We start from the raw sequence: 16032 nt of genomic DNA on the forward strand, positions 1-16032 counted from the left end.
AATATCCGCTAGGAGGCCCATTATCGAACTTGACCTTCCTCTTTGACACTCCTACCTACCCACTTAATATCATGCACAGCCGTCAACAGCACATTGAGTTATGCTGGCGACATACAAACTCACACAAATACAAAGCCCGCTGCAGTACTGTAGGAAAGCGCCAGATTAATAATTTTTGAACTTGACATTCGTTCCTACAACCTCTTCTGATCTACGAAAAATCATGAAGATCCATCAACGTTTCCGTCACTTTTTTTGCCTACATACAAACACAAAAACACGCAAAGTCCGCTGCAGTACTGATAGAATATGCCAGGTGAACGGTTTTCGAACTTGACCTTCCTTTGCACAACCACTACACACCTACCAAAAATCATAAAGATTAATTGAAGCTTTCTTGAGTTATGCTCCTGACATACATACAGACCCACCCAACAGATTTTTCAACCGAAAACATAATCTTCCCCGAGTACAAGTACTCGGCGAAGATAATCATACAAAGCATCACGTAAGCTATCTACATACCAAAAATCAAGACCATCCATTAAGCCCATCTTGAGTTATCATAGTATTTTCTCATTAATTATGCAAATGAGGTCTTCATTTGCATAATTGATATCTATTAATATTTCTCTCCTCAGTTACATGTCACATGTTTGAGAGTCCTATCATGGAATTTGGCGAATGTATAAACTTTCCTCATTAATTATGCAAATTACATACTTACTTGCATAATAAGTATCTAATCATGTTTATCATCACTCAAGCTATCTACTTACCAAAAATCAAAACCACCCATCAAGCCAATTTTGAGTTATAGTATTTTCTCATTAATTATGCAAATGAGGTCAACATTTGCATAGTTGATATCTATTAATATTTCTCTCCTCTTCAGTTACATATGTCACAAGTTTGAGAGTCCAATTATGGAATTTGGCAAATGTATAAACTTTCGCCATTAATTATGCAAATTAGATACTTATTTGCATAATAAGTATCTAACCATGTACATCATCACTCAAGCTATCTACTTACCAAAAATCATGACCATCCATCAGGCCCTTCTTGAGTTATTCCATTTCAAAGTCTGAAGCAAAACCTGCTCCTGCAGTTCCAAAAGAGCCGCTAGGGGGCCCAAACCTAGACCACTTGCTCTCTGTCCAAAGAGCTATCTAGCACTCAAAAATCAAGACCATAGCATGTCCAGAACACGAGATATCAAAACAGGAAGTTCCGCTGCAGTACCGTAACAAGCCGCTAGGGGACCCAAAATCTAATCATTTCCAAGTCTCATCAAGACCTACCCACCTACCAAATATCAAGACAATCCATCCAAGCCTTCTCGAGTTATGCTGTACGTTACACACAAACAAACAAACGCTACCCTCTGCATAACCTTCTCGGCGAAGGTAACTAAATGTTTGCGTCTTTTCCGTCGCAAAGTTCATGATTTATGGAAGGGTGCTATTTATTTTTACAAGTCCGGAACCGGTTCTCAGCATTTAGTTTTTTTTGGACTTGAACCGAAACGTTTTACAAGTCCGCACCACTAGACGATCGTATTCAGCTTTCCTTGTATATAAAGAACAAAATAAACATTCTAAAGGACAAAAACTTACCTTCATATGGTAAAAAATGTTGAGCTTGATGATTGCATGTATATATTATGTGTATAATTGTGTGCTGTAGACTTTGTTCTCCACCTGTACATGTATTTATTGTGATGTTGTCCCCACAGTTGGAGATGCTGTATACAGTGTACCATCTGGGTGTGGCCAGTCCCTCCACAGACAAGACAAATGATGTCCTGACGGCCTCCAGACTGCTGTCAGTTCTGTACCAGAACATCCTACAGTTCAACACCCTCGGAGATGCTGCTCACACAAAGGCATGTGAACTCTACGATTTTGTTTTGATGATCCCTGAATAGTTTCATCATATTGCTAAGTCACTGAATGAAAGAGGTTTGTACACAGCCAAGTGTTAGACTAAGTGTTTTATTCCACCAATGTTTCGATGACCATCTGTCACCTTTCTCAGGGCAATTCTGACTGTTTCATATAGCACTACAGGTGTCACTGTGAACAGATGCGTTCCTAAATGCAAAGTATAATCATCAAAATTAAAAGTAATATACAGGGACACTATGCAAGCCCTAACGAAGCTGCTTTGCACTAATAGCTAACAAAAGCGTCATGCTTTGTCCTCAGTCTGGGGTTCGACTGCTTTTGAAAACCTTTAATTTACCTTTTACATGTACAGGGACAGTCAATGTGGTGTCTCTAACATACAGGAGTGTATTGTAACAGACAGTTGTTATTTAGTATAAATAACAGTGAGGAAATGTTGGTGAAATAAAACACTTTATTGTGTACAAATAATCTTTTAATTTGATACGTGTTGAACTTCATGTAATACTATTATGTAGAGTCATGCCACAGACTGCTGGGTTGTTACTGCCAGTAACTGTGTATGGCCAAGCTCAATTAAAATTTTTGGTTCTCAGTCTTTTTCAGGAAAATACTGCAATAAAAAAAGGTAGGATTCCAATAGTTTGTAATCTGGCAATTCAAGCAAGATGACTTTCACTTCCAAATGTATGGTCAAGAGTGAGTTATTTCTGTGGTTACAGTTAAAGGTAAATCATGTGTTCTCATAGCCTTTTTGAGGCCAAAGGGGCATTGGGTTGTTATCCACTGTCTAGCTAGGGCACTGTATTACATTGTGTAGAAGGTGGAGCCCATCCCTCTCCTTCCACCACCTTTTACCTCCCCAACTGAAGTCAGGTGCCCATTTTTACACCTGGGTGGAGTGGGGAAAGTCATGTAAAGTACCTTTCTCCACGGGCACAACATCGGTGGTGCGTCAGGGGATTCGAACCCAGGACCTCTGGGCCAAACACCCTGACATTACGCCAACAGGACACCAACAGAAAAGTGAGTTGAGGTGTTTGTTGCCGGTGTTTCTGTCCAGCTGCCCTTGTTGCTGCCCCTGTGGATCCAGACCTTACGGCCGTACTTGGAGATTATAGACGGGTGGGTCAACAAAGGCAACCTCATCGACCCTGCCAGGGAATTCATCATACAGAGGTACAATAATCTCTTCACTTCTTTCTTATTTCATTGTCCTAAAATTTTCCACAACTTTGGAGAAACAACATATTAAGCAAAAGAATCCTGGCTAGAGACATGTACATGACTCCTCACTCAGACAGAATCCTCATCAAGTGTAGTTTCACCATAGTTCCTGATTGAATGTACACCTTTTAATGTTATCTCTGAACCTGAACGGCAACATTTTGCCCTATCTTGGAATGGCCCAAACTCCCTGAAAACATTCCTGCCATCAGATTTTTCAAAAATTCAACCGTGAAACGTTTGTGTATTTGGCTAATGTATTGCGATCAGTTTCAAAATGATCCCAATTAATCTAAGTGATGAATACAGCTCAGATAAGATTTTGACCATGGCTATGCATGCGATTGATTGTGACAGTACCACTAGTTCTGTCACATGGTATCATACAGAGTACTTTGAATCTTACATAACACAGACAGCGTCAACCAAATGATGGATGATGTACAGTGGTCTTCGTCAGATTGACGGACGAACCACACTTTGATTCTTGTTGTGCTCTTAAGAAACTTTGGACTCTTCTGTCTGTATTTTGCCAGGAATGGAAATGTAGATGTTTTCCATGAGGACTTCTGGGAATCAGCGTTCCTTGTCTCCAATTCATCTGTGCATCAAGCAGCAGACACTCCTGGAAGTTCTTTAAGCCAAATTTCCATGAAGGAGACCCACCAGGAGGAAAACTTACATGACAAGAACACAGGCAAAGAAGAAAGGTGCAGTTACTGTAGTGTTACTATACTAACGAGGTGTTGGCTCAACTGGTAGCAGCCTCACAGTTGAGCTCCTCGGTCTAGTTAGTTGGTAACTTGGAGATCCCTAGTTCAAGTCCTGGGACCTCAGGACATCTTGGTTGGGGCTGCACCCGTCTTTGGGAATGGAGTTAAAATGGGGTCCTGCATTCATGAAGATGCCCTGAGCATGTTAAAGTGGAAGGGCTGGCAACCGCTCCCTGTAAAATGTACCCTACTACTGAAACAGCAAGGAAACTTGCTGACCTACGTGTACATAGTATGTGCCATGCATTAGGCTCTACAAGGGTCTGAACAAACAAATGAACTATAGTGATGTGTACCGGTAATGAGTACAGCATCATGAAAATCATTTATGTACAGGTCCAAAATACTGTAACTGTTACAGTATCAATAATATGTAGTATACATTAGGGGTGGATACCGGTTCGGCTGGACCGGTTTGGACCGAAAAAACATGCAAGAACCGGGTAAAAAAAAACGAAAGTCGTGAACCGTTTTTTTGGACCGGGAAGTCGGAACAAAGTAGAAATATTAGAATACTTAGACATCTCCTCAGTTCTCTGGCCACAGAAGGGGAAAAATATCCTTGAATCAAACTAGATTAGCCTGAAATAAGTCCATATTCTTCTCTTTCTATAACTGTTGGTTCAGTTTTAGGTCGATACTGAAATGTGCTACGAAAAAACCCCATTAAAAGTTACCACACAGCCACGAGGTTGGTGTCGAGTATTAGTGGATCCGGCATCATGTATCCCCATAAACTCGCGTAAATTTGCACTCCAAATGTAAAAATCAGCACTCAAACAGATCAAATATGGGGCAAACAACATTTTTTCTTTCTTGTACAAGTGTATTCAGTCCATTTTTATGTGTTTGGGACACATTAACCTCCTTGATTGAACCGAGAAATCCTCTAGCGGCAGCGGCGGCGGCCATCTTGCTTTTCAGATTGTTGGGTTGCAACCTGCTCACTAGAGGGAGCTGCTATGAGCTATCTATCAAGATTTTTTTTCTTCCTTAGTTTTGTTGAATTTATTTTGATATTTTATTTAAGGCAACTAATTATGTTTTGATGAAATAAAAAGTGTTGTAAGTCTGCTTGTTAGTCACTGACAAAAAGGGCATTGAAAGTAAGTGCAACATTCAAATACATATTGGTTTGATATTACCTAAGTATACTAAGATATCAACTAGACAGGATCAGGTTTGACCTGAACCTAAACCTCCGGACCTGAACCTGGACTCGAACCTGATCGAGCCGAACCGGTATCCACCCCTAGTATACATGTATTGATACTGTACTTTTTCACTTATTCGCTTCTAAAAGCGAATGTGTTAATCCTTATACTGAGGAGAAACTTTTGCTTAAAAAAGATGAAAAAAATGATTGTATAGTCATTGAAATCAGCACCATTTTTGATTTCAGATCCTCTCAAAAGCTTGAGTTCTGAGCATAAGATACCTGCAGTCTAAATAAACATTATGTGAACTGTTTCTTACAGTAACTGTTTATTCATTTTCCTGGTATTATTGGAAATAACAATTTGTAACAGCTACTTAGAGATGGAGCTACTTATACCAGATGTTCATGACAGGTACAAATGTTGCATGTAACCTGAGATGTATTTTTATTCTAATTTGGTTATTCCTGATTAAGGGTTTCCCACTCCAAGTGTTTTTCTTGTTCTGAAACAGGGATCACCAGGAGGAAGAGTTCATTCCAGTCTTCCTCAAGTCAGTCTTTAAGGAGATAATCCTGGCAGGGAAGTCCATGGAACTCCTCAAGGCCCTGGGCAAGATGGGGGGCAGAGTCGGTCAGTGATCAGAGCTTGTTCTTCATTTTTTTCCAGAAGTCATCCAACGTTACTACGTTACCTGAGTGTATGACTATTTGTTGAGAACAATGTTGTTTTGCCATGTTTTCCAAAGACTGTATGACTTTGTACTATTATGATTATTTACCGGTAGTCTTTTTTTTCATTAATCAATGCACTAACTTTTAAAGTTTATTATTTGGATATTAGTTATCATACAGTCACTCAAAATAACTTTAATTTTGCATTAATTTTACTATTATTAATACTCAGCTATGATGACTATGTGACTCCTGTGGTAGCATTTGATCAGATTCTACAAATTTGTAGAATTAATGTATCACAGTATGCCTGCTTCTTTTTCATCGGGCCAGCCCAATTTTTTCTGGAAAAAAAAAATGAAAACCTATAAGTTGATTTTGTGTGTCCTAATTTAAAGTACATGTTTAGTACAATGTAATCTGAATTTGTCACCAGTTCTAGCTTCTCCCCCTGCAGAGTTCCCAGTGCCGCTGTATGAAGAGTTTGTGGAGTCGCTGAAGGTGTTCCTGGATGTGAGTGATGCTCCTGACCAGACATGTACAGGTCCCAGTCCTCCTGACCATGTTGGAACTGCCCAGTTCCCCAGCACCATGTTACACAGGGTACTGGATACAGCAGTGAAAGACAGTCTGCTAGAGAAGAACTTCTTAAAGGCCATTGTGACGGATTCTTCAGAACCAGAGCAGGATGGAACAAGGTAATTATATATTGATTGTTCTGGTCAGGGGTAACACATCCTAACTTTTGTCATGTGTGCAGCAACGCCCTCTTGTGGAACTTAAACAGACTGTCCATTTAAAAGATGATGACCAAAAGGTTCAAAAAGTTAAGGTCCGTAGGTAGTTTTTTTTACACTCCGGTCAAAGTTATTTAACAATAAGCTTACTTTAACAATGTAAAACTGAAATGCATTTAAGTCTTCAACAGTCTGGTATTTGCACATCTTTTGATTATATTTAACAATATAATATATTGTACAGGCACAATTTTCTATGAATTGCAACAGAATAACATGTTGGAAAACAAATCTTCATCACTCAGATCATTAATCTTAAGTTAATAATATGTCCAAACAGTCTTATGATGCATGCAGCAGAGAGTCCTTTAATGCTTCACCTGTTGGCTTTAGTTGATTTGAATGCATGATTTGGTATTGAATGTTTGTAGAGTTTAATTCATGCTTTCACCTCCATGTGCAGAAGTGCCGTGCTGTTAGAAGGGAGTCAGCCTGTCCAGCTGGCCCTACAGAGGTGCCTGTATCCCCACATCCTACAGAGGTGCTCTACTGTCAGCAGACTGCTGGTGGAACTGCTGAAGACTGAGTATCAACTTGAGGACTACCTGCAGGCCATGCATGTAAGATGAACAGTCATGTGTTAAGCTGTGTTAGATGAACATTAGCCTGTGACACATGGTACAGTACCTGAATTTTCTGTATTAAACTACTTGAAATTTTCATGTTCAAAGTCAGGGTAAAAACTAAGGTTCATACCCCCCAAAATAGCATGGTGGTGAATTTGTGTACAGTTATGGTATTTTGAAGATATTAATGTCATAATTCATCACCATGATTATTTCGTTTGTATCTCGTGCTGTGCATGCTGAATATTCTCGACTGGTAATAATGATTTCAAAGTGATCTTTAGTTAATAAATAAAAATAAAGTCGGCAGGGTAATGCTTTGAACACCCAACACTGATGTCCCACCTACTTGTATAACTGATTCGTGCATATTACGTAATACTTTTATAATGGAGTGGTACAATTTAAACTTTACTGCTGGACAACAATACGATACGTTTCGGGCGTCCATCCCACTGCCCTTTTTCAAGGAGAAAAATGAAGTTTACCTACGGATGCGTACAAGAATGTTCCTAAGTTCTAAATAAACAAAAGGTAACGACTAAAGCGTTCTAAAAAATGTTCTAAATAATAGATAGAGTCCGTAGAGTCAAGCTGGAAGGAATGTCCGTTATGTCTGTTGAGATGATGCCATATAGCAGAAGAAAACCCACTGTAACAGTTGCTAGCTCTGCAGTGTTGTTTATATCTTGTCCTCAAGGGCTGGCTAGTTTCCCTGATGTATGTGTCCATACAATGCGGGTCCTTACACTTCAGTCGGTAAACAACATCCGACTTAATGTCGTTCTTGATTTTGTCCTTGGGATGAACTAATCTATGTCTTAAAGTGGAAAAGGGCTTGAAATTGGTGGCGATATTATGATTCTGCAGCAGACGTCTGATTTTCTCGGACACTCCTTGAACATAAAGAATTGTAGTGTTCACCGTTTTGGTTCTATCAAGTTGAGAGTTTCTTGATGGTTTCCTAGATACGTTTGTGGGTTTTAAAGCCTAAACGGTAAAGTTTAAATTGTACCACTCTATTTGCTTACCTGGATGTTTAACATTCATAAACGTACTATTATAATGTTTTACAACTTATGCAACATTCTTCGCATTCAAGAAAGCAGTCATTTTTACCATCATACCAAAATACAAGAATTTCGAATCACTGTGACGATTTTGGTGCTTTGGTAACATGGAACTGACTGATGGTTTCTGTGTTGTTAGAAATTTTTCCTAATGGAAGCTGGTGATGCCATGCACAACTTCTACACGCCTCTGTTCGCCAAGCTGAGTGCGGGGGAAGAGTGGCAGGATGTGTCTGTTCTCAACTCCCAACTACACAGCGCCATCCAGCAACATCACAGCCAACATGCAGACAGGTATGTGGGGGAACTGAACACACATGTTAATAATTTTACGTAAAATTATTAACATGTGTCCATCTGGTGAAGTGAAAGTGAAAAAATAGTGATCTCGAACCAGTTTAGCTCACTAATTTATTAACTGTTACAGTATGGATAAACTTCCACTGGTCATAACAAGGAAGACAGATGCTATAAACAGTATTTGCAGGTTCATTGTACTGGGGAAATTCCCCTACTACTGGTACATGCACGCTCCTCCGCAGCGTCCTAATAAACAGCACTATTCCAACACTGAATGCGTGTACAAGTCTTTTCTGGAATACATTATACGCATGAGCGCTAAATAAGTGGCGCGGCGCCTGGGTTCGTCAGACAGACAGTTCTGGGAAAGAGATCGTATTTTCCGCCAATAGCATGCTGGGAGAAGCAAACTGTCCTGGGAACGTGTTGATTATTGGCGGGGAGAATGCCAAACTCGCTTCCGTAGCAAACTCCCTTCTGTGGCAAAATCCCTTCCGTGACATAACTCCCCTTTTGTGAAGGGGTACCTTAACAGCGCCAACAATAAGGTACTTTGTAAATCTTCGTTTCTTAGAACGTATCACCATTGTACAGCATTTTACATCAATGAACAGTGGACCAGGACTTCATGTCCCAATCCTAAGGACTGCAACCCTCTCCAGTAGCGTGCATGTAGAGTGAGCGACACAGCCAGGATTCAAACTCACAGCTTCTTGGTTCATGATACAGTCAGTAATGATCAGTAACCACTCGGCTATATATATATACTAACCACATCTAGTTCAACTTCCATGAGATTCTGAACATATTATTGAATTGAATTAATTAATATGTGGAAAAATTTGCATTGTCCTTTTGGAGGGGGACGTAAAACCAGCGGCCCATGAAACGTAACATTACCAATTATCGTCCAATTTGTTCACAACGTCATTTATCTTAAAACCGCACGGACAGAGCCAAATGTTTAACCCACAGTAAGATATATCAGACTTCTAAAAAGTAAAATGCATGGCCTGTAAGTTTTTCTTTGCCTGTTCAATGCCAGGTGGGCATGTATTTATACTGAGGTCTATGATGAAGAATTGTGCTAGGGTTACCCATTATCGTCCACTTCAGTTTTTCTCCTTCTAGCGTATTATTAAGTCTTGAAGAACATAGACCAGAAAAAAATGCACATTAGCTGTCCAAAGTGGTCTACAGACAAATGATTCAGTAAAGTCTTGTCAGGACCACTTGCTTGACGCGATGGAAGAAGATATTGTTGTGCAATGAATTTCACCGACATGAGCGGCACGTGACGTTCACGTGACGCATGACCATGATGTTTTGACATGCAAAAATGTACCATCGGTGTGGGGGTCGCTAGGTTGTATCAACCCTTCCTAAAACTAGTGGGACTTTCAGACCTCGAATCACCATGGATAGTTTGAATATCAAAGGTTTAACGTCGGCTACTATTAAAAGATAAATGTACAATGTACTTGTCTAGCTATCGTCTAAGTTAGAAAAACATGATGTACAATATACATGTATATGTACGCAGTGTCAAATTACATAATACGTCATGCATGAGGCTTCCATGAACTTGCTGTTATACTGGTTCAGGAGTTTATTCTGTTATGTCGCTGGACATAAACCAGGTTTTACCTATCTCATTGTTTTGTACAAGGGAGAGTCATGACTAAGGATCATACTACAACATGTACTTAATATGACGTTCTTTATTGCTCATGAGACCTGGCTTTTGTATAATACACCTCGACATGTGGACATGTGGATGATAACTGGTAGCGCACGATAACTGGTATCATTACTGTAACGTCACATAATGTGTACTTGTGTATGAGAGAGCTTAATATATGGTGTCGAACCTCTGCATGTAGAAGAACCCAACACTTAGGCCGGTTTAGACTGACGACGGTATACGGTCGTGAGATTATTGTTGTGAGGGACGCTTGTCTTTAGACACATGGTCAGAAAATATCATGGGACCCCCCGCGGCGCAGAATTCCATTGATGTGCGCGTGTGACCAAAAGTAACCTATTGCCCGCAAGTTCAAAATGGCGAGGGAACCGCTTGTTTTCGTAACGCAAAATATGAAGTTTTTACTGACTTTGCAACAACTGTTGCCCTGCAGATGAGACATTGTCTCATGAGAACATGCTCAACAAAGAAAGAGATTGAGGCCTGTATAGAGACGGGCAATACCTGGGATTTAACCCGAGTTCATGGCCACCGCCGGGGATGTCATGGGGATCGAGGAATAGGGGCATACCAGAGAAGTAGCCACTGGTGGCAGGGCGTCGTGCCGGAATGACCGGTTTCGGATGAGAAAAATATGTTTCCATTGGTGACTGCATGCATATTTACAAAGAAAATGATGGAATTTTCCTTCCCAGACAGGAAACAGCACGCTATAGGCTTATTAGCATATCACCCACTTCCGTCGCCGGCGACGGTTCTTGTTTAGACGAGAAAAAAACAGCCAAAGGCCCCCCGCTGAACGTCGTACGACTGGGTCCGAGGTGGTCACGACGATGATTCCAGGATTCCCATTCATTGCGTCGTACGATTATTTTGATCCTCTTTAGACGGTCAAAAAATACTCTCGCCGGTGACATTGTGACGATAGGCAGTCGCACGACTGTATATCGTCAGTGTAAAGTCGGCCTTATTGAGAAGAGTAGGAGTGCTTGGCTAGACATGGTTTGACGCCCATTGTATTTTTTAATAACATGCAGAATCAAAATGACTACTGTATAATAACTGGGAGTTCATTTAAGTATAAGTTAAACTTCTTAATTTTCTCCCTGCCACAAAAGATTTGCAGCACTGTCGGATGTATCTTAGGGGACTGGTGAAATCACAATTTTCATTAATTGATCATGTGGAAAAAAGATTTAGAATGTGACTTGAAATGAACAATAAAGATTTTAGACCACTGCAAACAGTCATGTATATATTAAGTGCTCTGTGAAACTAAATTTTATCATCTTGCAGATTATCTGTGACAGTGGAGGCATCACAGGTGGAGGAGACTCAGCCCATTGACCAGCTCCAGTGTCTGACCTTGTGCTACCGTGTTCCCTGGCCAGTAGACATCGTCATCACATCAGCCTGTCAGAATGTGTACAACCAGGTCTTCCAGTTCCTACTGCAGCTCAAGTGGGCAAAGTACTGTCTGGATGAGCTCAAGTTTGCAGGTCAGTATACATGTATGTGCAGTGTATGTAGTGTGGGGTTCAATGGCTGAGTAGCTAGGGTATAGTAGATGCGAGATTGAGAGGTCACAGGTTTGAATCCTTGCATTCCTGGCTAGACGTTGTGTCCTTGGGAAAGGCACTTCACATGACTCACTCCACCCATTGGCAGGTGTATAGATTGGTTCCTGACTTTGGTTGGGGAGCTAAATTGCAGTGGAAGGAGAGGAATTATGGGTTCTGCCATTCAATACCGTGTCCTAGACACAGTTGATACAGTTGATACTTCCTCACTCTATTCAGGAGTACATTGAAGGCCAACTAGGTAAGGCCGGGGATGCCTCTCGGAAAGGACGTTAAATGGAGGTCATGTGAACCCACCACAGAAAATAGTAGGGGTCCATTCCGGTGTGAGTGGATCAAATGAATCTGTCTGGATATGCAGCTAGTACTTTTCAATACGAACCTGAAGTGTTGATATTATATAATGTTATTCCATTTAGTTTACCAGGTATGCAATGCAAACAAACAAACAAATTTTCATGTATTATGATGATCAAGATGACATGACATGTTTACATTATACTGTACAGACCTCAGCTGCCCGGATGTTCAGACTGACAGATCAGTGGAGTCAGAGGATGTCCCTGCCAGGCAGAAACAACACCGGATGCACCTCCTCAGACTGAGACTCCTGCACTTCATCAATGCTCTGCACAGCTACTTCATGACTAGGGTCAGCAGACCCCTTCAGTCTGTACTCTGTAATGATTAAAACAATCTGTGTATGTCACAGGATGTCCCTGTGGCTCAACTGGTAGCAGCCTCACAGCTGAGCCCCTGGTTTCGATTAGTTGCCAAGCTGACCCTGTTCAATCCTGGGTAGGGACATATCAGTTGGGATGTAAAATGAGAGTCCTGTCTTTGCCTTGAGGACATTAAAGGGGAAGCACTTAATGTATAGAACCAGTCTTTTTTTTATACTGGACAGGTATAAATCTAATAATATAATGATAGACTATGATCAAAATGGTTCAACTTGATGTAATGTCTACTAGGCATCTGCGCATAATCATGTAGCAGACATTGGGCACTTATGTAGGTCTCAATGATTTTTTGTGTGCTTTGAACAGATCCTTTACACCACGGCTCTGGAGTTTCAGAGGGAATTATCGGAGGCTTCTGACTTGAACAGAGTGATTGAGGCGCACACAGCTTTCCTGACTAAACTGTATCAGAGGTGTATGTTACACAAGAAGGTGATTATTACTCTCACTAGGAAGGTTGACAATGTGTTCTTGGTAAAATTTGTAACAGTGTTTGTGGTGAACAGCATATTGATGCAGCTATGGATGGGTCGCTAAGTAACAGTACATGAACCCGATGTCAAGAAAACGCAGGTCACAGATACAAGATGTATTTTACTACACATCCCTTTCCCAAAAGAATTACAGTACTTTAAGTAGTATAATCATTAGGTGTCCATGGCAGGAGGAAATTGGAAGCTTGTGATATTTTACACACATTAGCATATTTTTCAGTCATATGCAGAGCCTTCATCATCACTGTTATTTTGATTGGTCAGAGCACAAATTGAAGTTAAATTTGTGCATGTATGCCAATGTGTGTCGTGTGTCTTGTCAACTTGTATGCATCTTTTGTCAGTATACAAATGTACCTGGTCCAGTAATTTTCTGTTTTTGTTTTGTTTTGTTCCATGTTTAGGCAGGGTTGTTGAAAATGGCTGTCAGGCGAATGTTGAACATGGCTGTAAGTTTCCAGACCCTCTGGGACCATGGCCTTCACAACATCAGGTAGTACTACATGGTTGTGACATAGAAAAGTTTCTCTTGAGCAATTGCACATGCATGTATACAGTATATAGACATGAGGATTTATGCATTTCAGTCCAATTATTTAGCGTTGAGGTCCTGAAGGACTTTTGGAGAATTGAATTTTATTATTATATTTGGCTTTCAACATTAAATCAAGAAAACAGGCTGAGGCACTTTTACACAATCATTATCGTACATGTATTAGGTGGCTTCAAGCACGGGCAACAGAATTTTTCACGGGCAAGAGAATGTATGTATTTCAGTCACATCCTTGAGCATTCAATACTCCATACTTCATGACCAACTACCAGTATTTGTGGACATGTTTTTTTCTTCATATCTACAGCCTTGAATCACTGGAGACAATGGAAGATGAGTTCCAGAAATGCAACGATTTCCTGGGTTCCTTCTTCATCAACATGTCACGAAGAGGATCCTTCCCACACATGGAGTCCCTGGCCTTGTCCCTCAGAATGGGCAGTGCTTAAAAACAATTAAAGAGACCAACACAGACTGTAAACAGCCATTCTTTATTCACAAGCCACAAACCCTCAAGACTTTGCTGTTGTTGTGTTGATTGCCTTCGCTGTGAGGCAGAAGGGTATGCGTTTGGTCTGGATTTGTGGAGTGATGGTGTCGCCGGTATAACTCTCGAAGACAAGGTCGGATGTTGGTGATTTTTGGTAGGTAAGTTTCTGTTGGGGAGACGAAGGTCAGGTTCGAAGATGGGTGTTCTGCGATGTTCCTTTGGCGCTGTAGTGGAAGTTTTGTGTTTGACAATTAGTTTGTCTGCGACATAACTCGAGAGAGATTTACTGGATCGTGATGAAATTTAGTAGGTTGTTGGGGGTTGGGGAAAGGAAGGTCAAGTTCAAAGATGGGTCTTCTGGGGTGTTCCTACGGTACTACGGGGGCATTTTATTATCTAAATTTTGGAGGAGGATAACTAAAGCAGGTTTTGCTGGATCTAAATTGTTTTGGGCAGGTAGAAACGATTAGTGATGATTAACATAATGAGATGCAAATCAGGTCATTCTTTCCATGATTAATGAGAGAAAGTTGAAATTTCCTTTCAATTTGCTATTATGTCTGTATATTCAGGTTAAATTGCACTGACAGGCCTGCGGGCGGGTGACCTACTACTTTCCCCGGGAGCGTTCCTCATGGGACGTCACTTGAGCCCAGTTTGCTTGCCTGTTCTTTTTCGTCTTCTGCCAAAATCCAAGTAGTTGTGGGGTGGTAGCTCTACCAATGGTATTGCAGAAAGTTATATGTACCTTAAGTTGTACATGGTTCTAATGTTATATTTATGTTAAATATATATGTTTAATGCTGGCCATCACCCAATCAGATACTTCCGGTCCTATTTGTTAGTAGTGTTAGTAGTGTGCACAGTCCAGGTCAGTGACCCTGCCTCTGAGCCAAGAAGTTGTGAGTTTGGTCCCACCTACTACAGAACTGTATGTCACTCACCAGACATGTACGCTACTGGAAAGGTTGCAGTCCTTAGGACGGGACATTAAGCCGTGGTCCTCTGTACTTGTTGAAAAGAGCTAGGCCTAGGGAGATTTTCCCAGTCCATTGTACTTGATGAATGTAAATACTGTATATTATACATAGCGTACAATGTACTGCCACCACCAGTGGAGGATTAGCTCAATGACATCTGCTTCTTAAATAACTTATTTGTATTGAGCTAAACCTGGTTTGAGATCAATCTGTCTGTTGTTGTGCATGTCATGTAGTTCATTGGCTGACAGCTGACCAGAGGCCAACATCCACAAATGGACGGTTAGTAAATAATATCTATTTTGCCAGGGCGGCTGCTGGCTCATACAGGAGGTGGGCCTGGCAGGAGAGGATCCAGAGTTGGTATCGAGCTGTTAGTGTCCGACTTGAGCCCATAACCCATATTGATAATATTATAAAAGAAAGATAGATTGACAGAATGTACAACTGAATTGAAAAGACTTGGTGTAAACTTTATGCAACTTGTTACTGTGCGATTTTGCTTTGCCACTAGATGGATTTTGTGATGCAGTCTGGGACAACTGATGAAATAAACTGCCGAAATTCAGTGAGCCTGACTTGTGATTGCAGCATTAAGAACCCTGAAAGAACCTGGAGGTTGTTTGTACAGCCCTTTCTGATGGTCATGATCATGAGGACCTGGTGGCCGTTAGATTGAAATGACTGAGAGGACAGGAGAACAGTTTGCTGACAAGTTACCACCAGTACATTGTAGATCAAACTTTTTTAACAAAGTGTCAAAGTATTTATTCTTAATAATACATTGTATCAATATAATTAATGTTAATGGAACCAGGCTTTTAGCTAGGATTTATAGACAGGGCTGCGTCCAAAAATGGGGGTGGGCAATGCCATGTAATCGGAACCAGAGCTCTCCAATGCGCTCTATGGATTATGGCCTGGTAGCCTTGCATGTCAATCAATTTACATGCTGTCACACTGTCTTGTATGAGGAAATTTAATAGTGGGCAGTGTCTGTGTGTTTGTAGCGG

General features: G+C 40.8%; 1 protein-coding gene across 3 annotated transcripts in view; it reads left to right on the forward strand.

The window, feature by feature from the left end:
• Nucleotides 1–15587, forward strand: part of LOC136425760 (gamma-tubulin complex component 5-like) — a 56319-nt gene extending 40732 nt beyond the window's left edge. For all 3 annotated transcript variants that reach the window (XM_066414702.1, XM_066414703.1, XM_066414704.1), the window contains 12 exons: nt 1739–1888; nt 2974–3089; nt 3674–3847; nt 5582–5700; nt 6199–6439; nt 6942–7098; nt 8314–8468; nt 11476–11678; nt 12269–12411; nt 12809–12934; nt 13401–13489; nt 13857–15587. In XM_066414702.1, the coding sequence (XP_066270799.1) occupies nt 1739–1888; nt 2974–3089; nt 3674–3847; nt 5582–5700; nt 6199–6439; nt 6942–7098; nt 8314–8468; nt 11476–11678; nt 12269–12411; nt 12809–12934; nt 13401–13489; nt 13857–13998 (1815 nt within the window). In that variant the 3' untranslated portion in view covers nt 13999–15587. The remainder of the gene's footprint in view (nt 1–1738; nt 1889–2973; nt 3090–3673; nt 3848–5581; nt 5701–6198; nt 6440–6941; nt 7099–8313; nt 8469–11475; nt 11679–12268; nt 12412–12808; nt 12935–13400; nt 13490–13856) is intronic.
• Nucleotides 15588–16032: the final 445 nt, after the last annotated feature.

The sequence above is a fragment of the Branchiostoma lanceolatum genome, chromosome 19 (assembly GCF_035083965.1).
Source record: "Branchiostoma lanceolatum isolate klBraLanc5 chromosome 19, klBraLanc5.hap2, whole genome shotgun sequence".
Classification (NCBI taxonomy): domain Eukaryota; kingdom Metazoa; phylum Chordata; class Leptocardii; order Amphioxiformes; family Branchiostomatidae; genus Branchiostoma; species Branchiostoma lanceolatum.